Source organism: Pristiophorus japonicus, chromosome 1 (genome assembly GCF_044704955.1).
Source record: "Pristiophorus japonicus isolate sPriJap1 chromosome 1, sPriJap1.hap1, whole genome shotgun sequence".
Taxonomy (NCBI): Eukaryota; Metazoa; Chordata; class Chondrichthyes; family Pristiophoridae; genus Pristiophorus; species Pristiophorus japonicus.
The window spans coordinates 206,328,617-206,344,312 of NC_091977.1; the positions used below are offsets into that span (position 1 = coordinate 206,328,617).

Genomic DNA, 15,696 nt, shown 5'->3' on the forward strand with positions numbered 1-15,696 from the left:
TCGGGACTCATCACATGTCTCAGAAATTAATTGATTTGAAGTATAGCCACCACTATGTAAACTAATAGCAGCAATGCAATATTCCCTGTGCTGAATTAGTTACAGATATGGAGTATTTCCATCATTAATAGAAGCTATTCCAAATGGAATGGATTTTATGTTCTCAAATTGGTTTGTCTAAAAGGAAATAGTGCACTTTTTATTTTGGATAGTGATATGGTGTAGTTCATTGAAATGCATGTCTTTTGTTTTAATTTCTGCAGTTTGTCAACCAGGATTCTTTAAGGCCTCACCATACAGCTCATCATGCAGCAAGTGCCCTCCTTACAGTTATACCTATGAAAAGGGATCAATTTCGTGTCACTGCATGGAAAACTACTTCAGAAGAGATAATGATCCACCTGCGATGGCCTGTACAAGTAAGTATACTTTGTAAGCCATGTTGGGGAGGGCGTCAAACAGGAAATTAGGGGTGCATGCAATAAAGGTGCAGCAGTTATCATGGGTGACTTTAATATGCATATAGATTAGGCTAACCATACTGGAAGCAATATGGCGGAGGAGGATTTCCTGGAGTGCATAAGGGATGGTTTTCTAGACCAATATGTCGAGGAACCAACTAGGGGGAAGGCCATCTTAGACTGGGTGTTGTGTAATGAGAGAGGATTAATTAGCAATCTCGTTGTGCGAGGCCCCTTGGGGAGAAGTGACCATAATATGGTGGAATTCTACATTAGGATGGAGAATGAAACAGTTAATTCAGAGACCATGGTCCAGAACTTAAAGCAGGGTAACTTTGAAGGTATGAGGCGTGAAATGGCTAGGATAGATTGGCGAATGATACTTAAGGGGTTGACAGTGGATGGGCAATGGCAGACATTTAGAGACTGCATGGATGAACTACAACAATTGTACATCCCTGCCTGGCGTAAAAATAAAAAAGGGAAGGTGGCTCAACCGTGGCTATCAAGGGAAATCAGGGGTAGTATTAAAGCCAAGGAAGTGGCATACAAATTGGCCAGAAATAGCAGCGAACCCGGGGACTGGGAGAAATTTAGAACTCAGCAGAGGAGGACAAAGGGTTTGATTAGGGCAGGGAAAATAGAGTATGAGAGGAAGCTTGCAGGGAACATTAAGACAGACTGCAAAAGCTTCTATAGATATGTAAAGAGAAAAAGGTTAGTAAAAACAAACGTAGGTCCCCTGCAGTCAGAATCAGGGGAAGTCATAACGGGGAACAAAGAAATGGCAGACCAATTGAACAAGTACTTTGGTTCGGTATTCACTAAGGAGGACACAAACAACCTTTCGGATATAAAAGGGGTCAGAGGATCTCGTAAGAAGGAGGAACTGAGGGAAATCCTTATTAGTTGGGAAATTGTGTTGGGAAAATTGATGGGATTGAAGGCCGATAAATCCCCAGGGCCTGATAGACTGCATCCCAGAGTACTTAAGGAGGTGGCCTTGGAAATAGCGGATGCATTGACAGTCATTTTCCAACAGTCCATAGACTCTGGATCAGTTCCTATGGAGTGGAGGATAGCCAATATAACCCCACTTTTTAAAAAAGGAGGAAGAGAGAAAACAGGGAATTATAGACCGGTCAGCCTGACATCGGTAGTGGGTAAAATGATGGAATCAATTATTAAGGATGTCATAGCAGCGCATTTGGAAAGAGGTGACATGATAGGTCCAAGTCGGCATGGATTTGTGAAAGGGAAATCATGCTTGACAAATCTTCTGGAATTTTTTGTGGATGTTTCCAGTAGAGTGGACAAGGGAGAACCAGTTGATGTGGTGTATTTGGACTTTCAGAAAGCTTTCGACAAAGTCCCACACAAGAGATTAATGTGCAACATTAAAGCACATGGGATTGGGGGTAGTGTGCTGACGTGGATTGAGAACTGATTGGCAGACAGGAAGCAAAGAGTAGGAGTAAATGGGTACTTTTCAGAATGGCAGGCAGTGACTAGTGGGGTACCGCAAGGTTCTGTGATGGGGCCCCAGCTGTTTGCATTGTACATTAATGATTTAGACGAGGGGATTTCATGTAGTATCTCCAAATTTACGGATGACATTAAGTTGGGTGGCAGTGTGAACTGTGAGGAGGATGCTATATGAGGCTGCAGAGTGAATTGGATAGGTTAGGTGAGTAGGCAAATGCATGGCAGATGAGGTATAATGTGGATAAATGTGAGGTTATCCACTTTGGTGGTAAAAACAGAGAGACAAACTATTATCTGAATGGTGACAGATTAAGAAAAGAGGAGGTGCAACGAGACCTGGGTGTCATGGTAGATCAGTCATTGAAGGTTGGCATGCAGATACAGCAGGCGGTTAAGAAGGCAAATGGCATGTTGGCCTTCATAGCGAGGGGATTTGAGTACAGGGGCAGGGAGGTGTTACTACAGTTGTACAGGGCCTTGGTGAGGCCACACCTGGAGTATTGTGTACAGTTTTGGAACCCTAACTTGAGGAAGGACATTCTTGCTATTGAGGGAGTGCAGCGAAGGTTCACCAGACTGATTCCCGGGATGGCGGGACTGACCTATCAAGAAAGACTGGATCAACTGGGCTTGTATTCACTGGAGTTCAGAAGAATGAGAGGGGATCTCATAGAAACGTTTCAAATTCTGACGGGTTTAGACAGGTTAAATGCAGGAAGAATGTTCCCAATGTTGGGGAAGTCCAGTACCAGAAGTCACAGTCTAAGGATAAGGGGTAAGCCATTTAGGACCGAGATGAGGAGAAACTTCTTCACCCAGAGAGTGGTGAACCTGTGGAATTATCTACCACAGAAAATTGTTGAGGCCAATTCACTAAATATATTCAAAAAGGAGTTAGATGTAGTCCTTATTACTAGGGGGATCAAGGGGTATGGCGAGAAAGCAGGAATGGGATACTGAAATTGCATGTTCAGCCATGAGCTCATTGAATGGTGGTGCAGGCTCAAAGGGCCAATGGCCTACTCCTGCACCTATTTTCTATGTTTCTATGTTTCTTTGAAATTATTTCTGTGGTTCGGAACATAGGGAGAGGCCATTCCGTCCTTCAAGCCTGTTCCGCCAATCAATAAGAACATGGCTGATCTATGACCTAACTCCATATACCCGCCTTTGGCCCACATCCCTTAAATCCCTTAGGTTAACAAAAAGCTATCAATCTCGAATTGAAAATTAACAATTGATCTCGTATCAATTGCCGTTTGTGCAAGAGAGTTCCAAACTTTACCACCCTTTGTGTTTCCGAATGTTCCCCTTAATATCTTGAAAATTTCGATCACCCCTTAACTTTCTAAAGTCTAGGGAATACAACCCTAATTTGTGTAATCTCTCCTCACAACTTAATCCTTGAAGTCCAGGTATTATTCTGATCAACTTATGCTGCACTCCCTCCAATGCCAATATATCCTTTCTAAGATGTGGTGCCCAGAACTGTTCACAGTAGTTCAGGTGTGGTCTAACCAGGGTTTTGTATAGCTGCAGCATAACTTCTACCTCCTTGTATTCTAGTCCTCTAGATATAAAGGCCAGCATTCATTAGCCTTTTTGATTACTTTCTGTATCTGTTCATGACATTTTAATGATCTATTAAAATGGACCCCCAAGTCTCTTTAGACATCCACTGCCTTTAGCTTTTCACCATTTAGAAAGTACCCTTTTCTATCCTTTTTAGGTCCAAAGTGGATGACCTCACATTTGCTTACATTGAAATCCATTTGCCATAGTTTTGCCCATTCATTTAATCTATCAATATCTGTTTGTAATTTTATGCATTAATCTACATTGCTTACAATGCTACCGATCTTTGTGTCATCGGTAAATTTGGATATATGCGTTTCCATGCCATCATCTCCATCATTACTAAATATTGTGAACACTTGAGGCATTAACACAGATCCCTGCAGACACCACTAGTCACATCCTGCCAATTTGACTACTTAACCATTATCCCTACTCTCTGTCTCCTGCCACGCAGCCAATTTCCTAATTTGCCCTCAATTCCGTTAGTTACAGTGTGACACTACTTTTTACACTACAATTTATAACTGTTATGAGGATAGAACTTACAATTGGTGAATGCAAACACTTAATGCGTTTGTACTGCATTCCTGTATATGGTATTATTACAGATATTAACCATAAAATTGGAATTGCTGCTGTTCTTTCTTCTGCATTCAGATTTTGTAAAAGCATATCATTAATCAGCAAAACACATGGCAAATTGAAATTCAAATGAAAGATTGTTTCACCAGCCATATTCAAACTCACCATCCATAATGCGTAACTCCTCAAATCTGTATAATCACAGCATACAATTGCTGAATTCCTCCTGCACACTTCAGTAGTTAGGCCCTTAATTTCTTTAGTTATTTTTTTAAGGTTTCAAAACACTGACAGAGACACGATGGCCATATGGCCTCCTCCTGTGCTGTATCATTCTATCATTACTATATAAGAACTATGTACAGTTCCATATCATGCCTACAAGCTAGCTCATCTGGGCTTAAAAATTATATCTGTGCCAACTGTTTTGATCATAAGTGTTTCATTGACTTTGACACCCCTGTGCATGATACTGCATTAACGAGGGCCCTTGTTTCTGATAGTGAAACTGGAAAAAGTGTGTTTGAATAATGAGTGAGAACAGGATCAGTTGTGGCAACCTCCACAATCTTAGTAAGACCTGTGACACTCATCGAGGTGCACATATGGGGTTAGACTTTCGGCACATCATCGCCCATTTAGCGCCCATATAAGCGCTGAGATTCAGGCTTTCGTCCATATTTGCTAAAATATGGAAAATAGCGCCCGATTATCACCCGTTTATCGTCGGCGCAACTTTTGGCATACAGGAATGAGCTGCATCGCCTGGCCTATTTAAAAAAAAAATATATATATATGATGTCATCCTCATGCAAGGCTGAGAATACTGATTATAATGGAAACTAACGCTGATTATCGCCCAGATTATTGCAGAACACTACTTTCGGCATTTTGCCCATAATTCACCCTGATGATTGTTGGCCCAAAAAGACACTGAAGAAAAGCTGTGATCACCTGGCCTAAACTTGGCGCTACTCAGCACTACTCTGCACTGCGGGCGCCATTTTGTAACTCAGAGGATCTTTAATAAAAGGCTGCTTGAAGTGGTTGTCAGGAGAAGCAATTTGTGAGTGATTTTAAGGGTGTTTTTGACACTTGCCAATCATCTAATCACGTTTGTATATGTTGAGGACAAATTAAGAAGAGAGATTAAGGGCATTTATATTGATGGGGCCTGTAATTTCTCAATCAGTATTGATGACTAATCACATGGTGCAGAATAGAGATGGGAGAAGGTTCAGTGAAGAGTATTATGTGCCCAATCAAAGAGATGGCAGACTGCTCATGAGGAGGAGACACTACACCCAACGCATTTACAGGGATAAGCGATCATACCTGGACTTGTCCGATAACACGTGAGTTAGAAGGCTGCGATTCTGAAAGGAGGTCATCAGTGAGATATGCCAGCTAATTAAGGGAGATCTGCAGCCTATCAGCACCATCAGGACCGCACTGCTCGTTGAGGTAAAGGTTACTGCGGCACTTTCCTTCTATGCATCGGGCTCCTTTCCGGCCTCAGCTGGTGACATTTGCAGTATCTCTCAGCACGCCACACATTGCTCCATTCAACAGGTGACTGAAGCCCTTTACGCCTGCAGGTTGAACTTTATAAACTTCCCTATGACCAAGGAGGCACAGAGTGACAGGGCTTTGGGGTTCTCAAGAATAGCAAACTTCCCCAAGGTGTAGGGAGCTATAGACTGTACGCACATCGCCCTGCGAGCACCTTTACAGGATGCAGAGGTGTTTCGGAACCAAAAGGGATTTCACTCCCTGAATGTGCAGCTCGTTGTCGATCACAACCAAATAATCATGGCAGTAAATGCAAATTTTCCAGAGAACATCCATGATGCGCAGATCTTGCGTAAGAGTACAGTCTCTGAACTGTTTTAAGAGTCAGTCGCAAGGTCATAGTTGGATGCAGGGGCATAGTTGGATATGGCCTTGCCAACTGGCTCATGACCCCCCTGCATTATTCCCAGACAGGAGCCGAGAAGTGCTGCAATGAAAACCATATAGCTACACGCAATATGGTTGAAAAGACAATTAGAGTTCTGAAGCAGCGCTTCAGATGCCTGGACCACTCAGGAGGCAACCTACAATAACACCCTGAGCAGGTCACTGAGTTCATTGTGGTGTGCTGCATGTTGCATAACCTAGCTATCAGGAGAGGACAACAATTGCCAGATGGGACCGCCAATCCACCTTGGGAGCGAGGGGAGGCGGAAGAGGAGGACGAGGACCTCGGGGAGGACAATCACCCTGATAATGAACCCATGCCCCCAACACCCCCCCACACCACTGGAAAAGCCTTGCGGTAGTTATGCAGCTGCAAAACTGTTGCGTGCAGTTACTTTGGTGACAGTTACAATTGTGTTACACTTCATCTTTGCCTGGCCATGGCCATTGTTTGCAACCCTTGTATTGATGTTTTATTACGTTATTAGAAGACACTTCACAACAATTGTAAAGTTAAATAAAAAATGTTAATTTAACAGGTGGTTTTAATTTTTTTTTAACAAACATGTATAAACCCCTCCCCCCGCCTCCCCGCACAACCCCCAACAGTGAACAAAATTTTTTCCACAACAATATATCAAGAACACCATTCCCAACAGTCAACAATCAACATTTTTTTTTAATAACAAAACAATAATATATAGCCACGCCCCTTCCTACCTGCGGCCACGCTTCCCTCCTCTAACTTGACCCCCTCCTCCAGTTGTAACCCCCAGTTTCCCACTTAATCTCCGAGTAACGGGACCAAGACGTCTTGCAGCAGAGCACCTCAAGAGCTGCTGCTGTGGGGGATGGGGTGACGTCGGCAGAATGACCTCAGTGGATCAAGGAGAAGACGTTTGGGAAGAAACGTCTTCCGAGTCAGAAGGAAGTTCTTCCTCCTGCCTCGCATCTGTCGTGTGGGTTAGTGGTACGGCACCTTAGGGTGCAGTGCCGTATCCCAAAACGGTCGCCTGCCGCAAGGCATCGACAGAGCCGGTCGTTCGCCCCATTGCCACAACTATCTGCCCCATGCCCTCCGATATTCTGGCAGATAGTGTGGCAATGTTGCCGGTCAACCCACCAATCACCTGGAGGAGCTCTTGACCTATGTCGATATTTGCTCGCGACAGAGACACCATGTCCTCGTTGACATCTGCCTGTCGCAGCGCGTGCCTACCTCGCCGACTCAACCTCCGCGGGGTCGACATGGGCACTGGACGCCTTGGAATGGCCTGCTGCAAGCTGCTTGGCCCCCTACTTCATCAATTGAGAATGACGTGGCCGCAGGTACCACAGATGAGAGTACGAGCTTATCATCCTCGTCCTCCTCGGTTTGTTCTTCGTCACCCATGGTGAGCACGACTTGTAGCAGCACTGGTGTTGCTCCAGGGGCCTCCCATTGCGTCTGGGGAGCTGGAAAACATAATTCAGGTTAGTAGATGAGAAGGGGAGACATGAGAATGCTTGTGCTGTGCAGGCATATGTACGAGGAGCAACACTACTACAATAAATGCGAACGAGAGATGTTCCATATGACTCAAAAACCCAACTAAGAGAGACCTATACAGCCAGCGCCTCATTGCTAACCTGGCAACCCTTGATGACCCCAAGACGCAGCGTACCCACAGCACTTGGTCTGTCCTCCAGGCCACCATAACCAGTGCCTGCGAAGAGACGCTCGGCCACTCAACCAGGAAACATCAGGACTGGTTTGATGAGAATGAGCAGGAGATCCAAGAGCTAATAAATCGCAAGCGCAAGGCATTTCTGAACCTAAAACAACAATCCTACTCAGGAGCAGCAAAGCAGCTTTACAGGCTGCTTAAGGCTGAGGTCCAACAAAAAACCCACGACCTAAAGAATAGATGGTGGGTGGAGAAAGCACAGGAGATACAGCAGCTGGCCGACAGCCATGGTGTGCGAGGATTCTTCACCGCAGTCAAGCTCACCTATGGCCCAAGCACCTAAGGCCCCACCCCACTGCTGGCCAAGAACGGGGAGACACACATCAAGGACACCGAGGCAGTCAGGACCCGTTGGAAGGAGCACTTCGAAGATCTCCTTAATCGAGACTCTGCCTTTAACACGAATGTCCTCGACTCCATCACGCAGAATGCTACCCGTCACCACCTCAGCAAAACCCCAGCCCTGCACGAGGTGGAAAAGGTCATCAGTCAGCTCGAGAACAACAAAGCTTCGAGAGCAGATGGAATCCCCGCTGAGGCACTAAAGTAAGGCGGAGAGGCACTATTGGCACGAATGCATGACCTCATCTCTCTCATCTGGAAGGAGGAGAGCATGCCGGGAGATCTCAGAGATGCAGTAATCGTGACCATCTTTAAAAAAGGGGACAAGTTCAACTGCGGCAACTACAGAGGAATCTCTCTGTTGTCAGCCACTGGGAAAGTCATTGCTAGAATCCTCCTCACCCATCTTCTCCCTGTGGCTGAGGAGTTCCACCCGGATTCACAGTGCAGATTCCGTCCACTACGGGGTACAACAGACATGATCTTTACAGCGCGACAACTGCAAGAGAAATGCAGGAAACAGCACCGACCCTTGTACATGGCCTTCTTTGACCTCACAAAAACCTTTGACACTGTAAACCGTGAGGGACTATGGAGTGTCCTCCTCCTTTTCGGCTGCCCCCAAAAGTTTGTCGCCATCCTCCTCCTGCTCCACGATGGCATGCAGGCCATGATCTCTGACCAACGGATCCACCACAGACCCAATCCATGTCCGAACCAGAATCAAGCAGGTCTGCGTTATCGCACCAATCCTCTTCTCGATCTTCCTCGCTGCAATGCTCCACCTCACACTCAACAAGCTCCCCGCTGCATTGGAACTAAATTATAGAACCAGTGGGAACCTGTTCAACCTTTGTTGCCTCCAGGCCAGATCCTAGACTGTCCTATCCTCTGTCATCGAACTACAGTACACGGACGACGCTTGCGTCTGCGCACATTCAGAGGGTGAACTCCAAGTCATCGTCAACATCTTCACCGAGGCATATAAAAGCATGGGCCTTACACTAAGCATCCGTAAGACAAAGGTCCTCCACCAACCTGACCCCGTCACACAGCACTGCCCCCCCAGTCATCAAGATCCACAGCGCAGCCCTGGACAATGTGGACCACTTCCCATTCCTTGGGAACCTATTATCAACAAGGGCAGACATCGATGACGAGGGTCAACACTGCCTCCAGTGCACCAGTGCAGCCTCCGCTCCGCCGGATTCTTAGATATCTTCCTTTGCAAACGTGACTCTGCAAACATGACCAGAGCATGGCATAAGTTAATTGACTAGGTACTTTTATGGAAACACAACAGATATTTAATCCACAATTAGTCACCCCACGTGCTATTCATCATTAACGTTGTATGCTAATACGGTTTTTATCCAATGGATCGATTATAACATCGACGTTCAGAAAAAATATTTAATAAGATCGTGTTTAGGAACTAATGCTTGACACCAAACATCTCGTGTACAATCTCCAGGAAACGCCCCATCCACAGGCCATGCCATTCGGCGTCTGAGGGGAGGGAGGCGGTTTATTGGAATCGATGGAGGTCCCCGAGGCAGTGGGGGGAGATGGGGGGAAATCAGGGCCGCTGGTGAACTTGGCAATGACAGGACCATAACAGGAGTGGGCAACGTGTCCCTGGGCTGTACTCGGAGACCTCTGTGTGGCCAGAACTAATGTCTCAATGTCCCAGGGCAGCTCTCCCCCAGTCCAGGCTGGGTCACTGTGTGACTGACAGCAGCCAAAGAGACTCACACAGTCTGGGTAAAGATGGCTGGACCCCTCAGTGCTCAGTCGTGCCACCATCCACCAACCTAACCAAAAAGGAGATGGTGCCCAAGAGTTGCTCACAGCACACAAGCAGCGATATAATTTAATCATTCTCCTTCTAAACTAAAGTGGTAGAAATGTTGAATGTTTGCAGTCTGTCTGTTTCCAGTCATTCATTTTGGCCACAATTTTCGATCAAAGCCTTTAAATATTAATTAATACTGCTGATTAAATGTAAGGCATCTTAGCAAAATTAGACTTAAAGGGCGCAGGTTCTGACCCCAGTCCAAATCTTAGCAGGGAGGCTACCCAAGATTACCCAGCTTAATTACAATCCGGCAGATTTACATTCTAATTAATGAGTCAGTGCATCATTTCAATTTTAAATGTAATAATTGAATTCTTACTCTTGCCGATGCAACAAGACTGTTCCATTGCTTGCGGCACTGGTCTGCCTCACATCTATTGTGGGCCACCGATGATACGAGGGCAGCGATATTTTTTGATAAGTCCGGGGTGGAGGTTTCCCACACCCACCCCGGGTTAATTGGCCCCACCAATTCTCCACCTCGTTAACTAAGGCCTCATTAGCCTCATCTGAAATGGCTTTCGCTCTCCTTCTCCCTGAAACCTCCTGCATACTATCTCCCCAATCTTCCTGCGACATCTTGAACACTCCTTCAAAAATCAACTTCCTTCAAAACTTTCATTCTCTCTCTCTCCCTCCCTTTGCTTTCTGAGCATGCGCAGATGACCCCTGACCTCTCGAATCGCAGGAAAAGTTCTTTCTGAAAAAAAAAAGTGCATACGCAGAATGGCCGTTGCTTTGGATGCTAGCCTTGCATGACTGAATACATTGCTAAGGCCCATTTCACATCGCTAAGGCTATCGCCCAAATTAAAAAGGCGAAACTTAGCGTTTTTTCAAATGGGCGATATTCCAGCGATCCTGAAAAATAAAAACAGCATTAAGGACAGAAATATCGCCCAACGATCATAGTAGAAAGTCTAGCCCATGAAGAACAGTCATGTGGGTACATGACGTTCTGTGCAGCTCTTGCTAAACTCGAGTCAATAAGTTCAGGAGAGGGAGAACGAGAAAGTTGGGACTACATTCCTAGAATAAAATTAACCGACCAAAATCAGTACCGAGCAAGTTCTTAAATAACTATTATGGGTTTTTGCATGCTCTTGTTTAACCTCTAATCACTATAATAATCAGCTGAGTGTCAATAATGATAGCATAAAGGGCAGCTCAAACCACTCCAGAGACTTCAGCACATAATCCAGGCTGATAGTTCAGTGCAGTACTGTGGGAATGCTGCACTGTCAGAAGTGCCATCTTTTTGATGAGGCACTAAACCAAGGCCCTTAATCTTCCCTATTACATCTTCCCTCTCAGGTGGACCCATGGCACTATTTTGAAAAGTGCAGGGAAGTTCTCCATGATATCCTGACCAATGTTTATCCCACAGATTATCTGGTTATTATCTCATTGCTGGTTGTGGCACACAAATTGGCTGCCGCACTTTTACATTGCAATAGAGACTACGACCCTGATATTTACTTGGGCCATGAAGAGAATGGGTGGGAGGATTATCGGATAGGAAACTCGGAAATACAGGTTTCCCGGATGTCCTGCTGAAATTAGCAGCAGAACTTGTTTTATATTTTCTCAGCAGGTTTCCCACCAACAGTCAGTCTGAGTGGCAGGGTGGTCAGGTAACATCTGTGGAGAGAAATAGAGTTAACGTTTAGGATTTGTGACCCTTCGTCAGAACTGGCGAAAATGTGAAATTAACAGATTCTTAGGGAGCACTGAAAGGGGGAGGGGAGGAAAGAACAAACGGGAAGGTGTGTGATAGGGTGGAAGACAGGAGAGATTTGAGAGACAAAATGGATGATGGGCTGACTTGAGATGGTAATGGCAGAAGTTAGAAAAAGATAAATCTAGATAGGGTGTGAATGGCGGAATAATTAGCAGCTGCTATGGGAAACAGAGAGAGAGAAAAAAAACCATACGATTAAGGAGGGGGTGGGGGGACATGGGGAGGTCGGGGTGGTGGAGATTGTGGAGGTCGAGAAGATTGTAGAGGTTGGGGGAAATTGGTGGTGGGATCAAGTTGGCAATCACGCAGGGGGTGTCTGGGGGAGTTGGAGATAGCTGGGGGAGGCGGAGAGCGCAAGACTGGGGCAGTGAGGGATTTGCTGATCATGGGATCTATAAAGAGGTAAGCTTGTTGGGCCTGGAGGAAACATGCCTGCTCCTCCTAGCTCACAAGCAGTGCTGTAAAGGCACTTACCTTATGGTTATTGCCCTACCCTTTGGAATCTTTGGAATTCTGTACCCCAAAGGGCTGTGGAAGCTGTATCGTTGGGTATATTCAAGGCTGAGATAGATAGATTTTTGGACTTTCGGGGAATCAAGTGATATGGAGATCGAGCGGCAAAGTAGAGTTGAGGTCGAAGATCAGCCATGATAGAAACATAGAAACATAGAAATTTACAGAGCAGAAGGATGCCATTTCGGTCCATCGTGTCCATGCCAGCTGACAAAGAGCCGCACGGCCCTTGGTCAGCAGCCCTGAAGGTTACATCTCAACCTATGAACAATGCAAAGAATGGAAAGGCAAAGAGCACCAAGCCCAACCAGTCTGCCTCATACAACTGCGACACCCCTTATACAAAACATTCTACACTCCACCCCAACCGGAGCCATGTAATCTCCTGGGAGATCTTATTGAATAGCAGAGCAGGCTCGAAGAGCCGTAAGGCTCCTGCTCCTATTCTTATGTACTTATGTACTTGTCCCCTTTTACCTGCCGGGTTTCCCCTGTCCCAGGAAACTCAGCAGATATTAGTTACAAATAAAAAAAAATGTAAATGGAGGCACACAGCTAATGAAAAGATTTTAGTGACCATTTTGCCTCCTAATTGTTCACTTGTGTCCCCGACCCACCTACATTAAAACCGGAAATGGTCAGGTTGGTTGCGGATTTGAAATTTAAACATTTTTTACTTCCCACCTGCCCAATCCCATCCTTTCTTGGAAGTTAAAATTACTGGCTACAATTCAAAAACATTTCATGGGCTTTGGGACATCCTGAGGCCATGAAAGGCACTACTTTCTATCTTTCTTTCTGTTTAATATGCTCTGTAGAAAATTCTGTTGTATTAAACTTTTTGTCTTTTACTCCAGCATAAATGTACTGGAATATTTTTCTAACTATAGCATTGCATCAACATTGTTTTAATGATCAATTTTGGTTCAATTAAACAATAAAATGCCATCACATAGAACATGTCTTCAAATACTATCTTAATCTATCTACTTCAGCATAGAAAGCAGAATTAACATTCTTAGTTCTTTTTATTTATTTACTTTTGTTTTTCTCAGTTATAAGGGAAGACAAATTTAAAATTATGTTGACAACATACCCAATATTATCCATGCATGTAACTTGGTAGTACCTGGACATATAAGTATCTGCTATTCTTGCTCGGGTGCAGTACATACATATACTTTACCACCGCTCTCATTTTCTCTCTGCTAATGGCCCTGGAGTAAGTTTTTTTTTGGGCACTTTCAATCTTCCAGTGCCTCACCCTTTGGGCAAAAAAAACTAGTCATTTTTATGCTCATGAACCTTGCACATGGTTTGCAATTTTTTTTCCCATCTTGCACTTTCTTCTATTCCATTGTATTCCTGTGGTATTGTATAGTAGATGAAATCATGAAGAATTTTGTGATTTAGAACATACAATATATATTTCAAGGCATCCTATAATAGGGAATTTTATATGAAAACAAGTAATTTTTAATCTAAATTCAGTATGTAATTTGTTCATTCTTTAAAAGTCAGGAACGTTCACACAGGGTATGCAAGTTACACTGTTTTTATCACTGATCCCAGGACCACCATCAGCCCCACAGAATGTGATCTCCAACATCAATAATACCAGTGTGATTCTGGATTGGAGCCCTCCTGCTGATACTGGAGGGCGAAAAGATGTGATGTACATTGTGATCTGCAAGAGGTGCAGCATTGATTTGATCCAGTGTGAGGAGTGCGGTGGCGGTGTCCGATATATCCCACAGGAAGCTGGGCTCAAGAACACCTCGGTGATGGTGGTGGATCTCCTGGCTCACACCAATTACACCTTTGAGATTGAGGCAGTGAATGGAGTATCAGAGCTGAGCTCCGTCCCCAGACAGTTTGTGTCTGTAAATGTCACGACAAATCAAGCAGGTAAGTGCCCTTCAATAAGATGGATTGGGATTGTCGTTTCATTGACCTATAGAGACTGCAAATGTGCTTCAGTTATTCTTAGTTTTCACCAGCAGCTGAATGCTAGTGACCATTTTAGAAAGTTTATTTAATGAGGCACTCTTATTGTTTTTAAATTAATATTACATCATCTGCAAAGTAGTTTGAATTAAAACATGTGCATTTACTTTTAACACACAGATGGGGACAAATCCTTACGTACAGAGCACACATATTACTGGTTTTCTTACATTCTCAGTTTCATCACAAAGGAATACAGTTAATCGAATTGTGTTCCTTTTATAATTAACTTCATTCAAGAATAGCTCCTCGCAGTCTGTAACAGATTGTGCCCTCATTTTAAAAAGCAACAGAGACCTGGGGTAATAGTAAACTCTAGGGATTCCGTGCGAAATCTACTGTTGTACATGATTTTTTTGTTTTCCAATCCCTCCATGACTTCACCCCTCCCTATCTCTCTGACCTCCTCCAGCCCTATAGCCACTGAAGTATCTGCGCTTCTCTAATTCTAACCTCTTGCGCATTCTTGATTTTAATTGCTCTACCATTGGTGGCCGTGCCTTCAGCTGCTGAGGCCTTAAACTCTGGAATTCCCTCCCTAAACCTCTCTCCCTCTTTTTCCTCCTTTACGATGCTCCTTAAAACTTACCTCTTTGACCAAGTCTGGCCTACTATCACCTATGTGGCTCAGTGTCAAATTCGTTTTCTAACACTCCTGTGAAGCTGCTTGGGACGTTTTCCTATGTTAAAGGTACTATATAAATACAAGTTCTTTTTGATTGACTTCCGCAGAATGGAATCGGATCATGGAGTTGAACAGGGTTTCAGAAACAGGGTGCTGCAGTTCATGCCACAATTAAATTGATTGCTCCATTTTGTAATGAAAAATTGATCAATTCCGGGCATTGATGAGAGCTCATCCTGTAGTTTTGTATATTCCACCACAGATACCATGTTTAGATACAAGAGCTCTGCTGACTATAATGGTCCTAATTAAAACCATTTTGAACTGACTGAATCCAGATCTCGGTGGGTTGGTTCACAGCATAGACGTGGTTATATTTTGGCAAAGATTTCACTAAACCTAGATTGAAACTTCAGTGTAGTACTGAGGGAGTACTGCATTATCGGAGGCACCATGCCATGTATTGAACCAAGGCCCTGTAAGATGCCTCAGTCGGGCGGTGTCTAGCCAACAATTATCTCTCAACCAGCACCACAAAAACAGATTATCAGATCCCATGCTATTCAAATACAAAAGTCTGTAAACATCCATGAAATGTTACGACCAAACCTCTGCCATATGTTGAGAAGCAATCTAGAAAGTCCATGAAATTTGGCCATGACTTGCATCAATTTTTTTGGAGTAAGTTGTTTTTTCTGGCGTAAGTTTAAAAAATGCCATTTTCCCCAAAAAATTTGCTCCAGAATAAGTCAGTTAGGTACGATTTTTTTTAGTTCAGTTTCTTTTTCAAAAGGGGGCGTTCCCAGACACTTAGGCCAG

General features: G+C 44.3%; 1 protein-coding gene across 2 annotated transcripts in view; it reads left to right on the forward strand.

Moving 5' to 3' along the window:
• LOC139268281 (ephrin type-A receptor 5-like) overlaps window positions 1-15,696 on the forward strand; it is a 460,418-nt gene that overhangs the window by 226,597 nt on the left and 218,125 nt on the right. For both annotated transcript variants that reach the window (XM_070886335.1, XM_070886343.1), the window contains exons 4-5: window positions 264-419; window positions 13,818-14,153. In XM_070886335.1, the coding sequence (XP_070742436.1) occupies window positions 264-419; window positions 13,818-14,153 (492 nt within the window). The remainder of the gene's footprint in view (window positions 1-263; window positions 420-13,817; window positions 14,154-15,696) is intronic.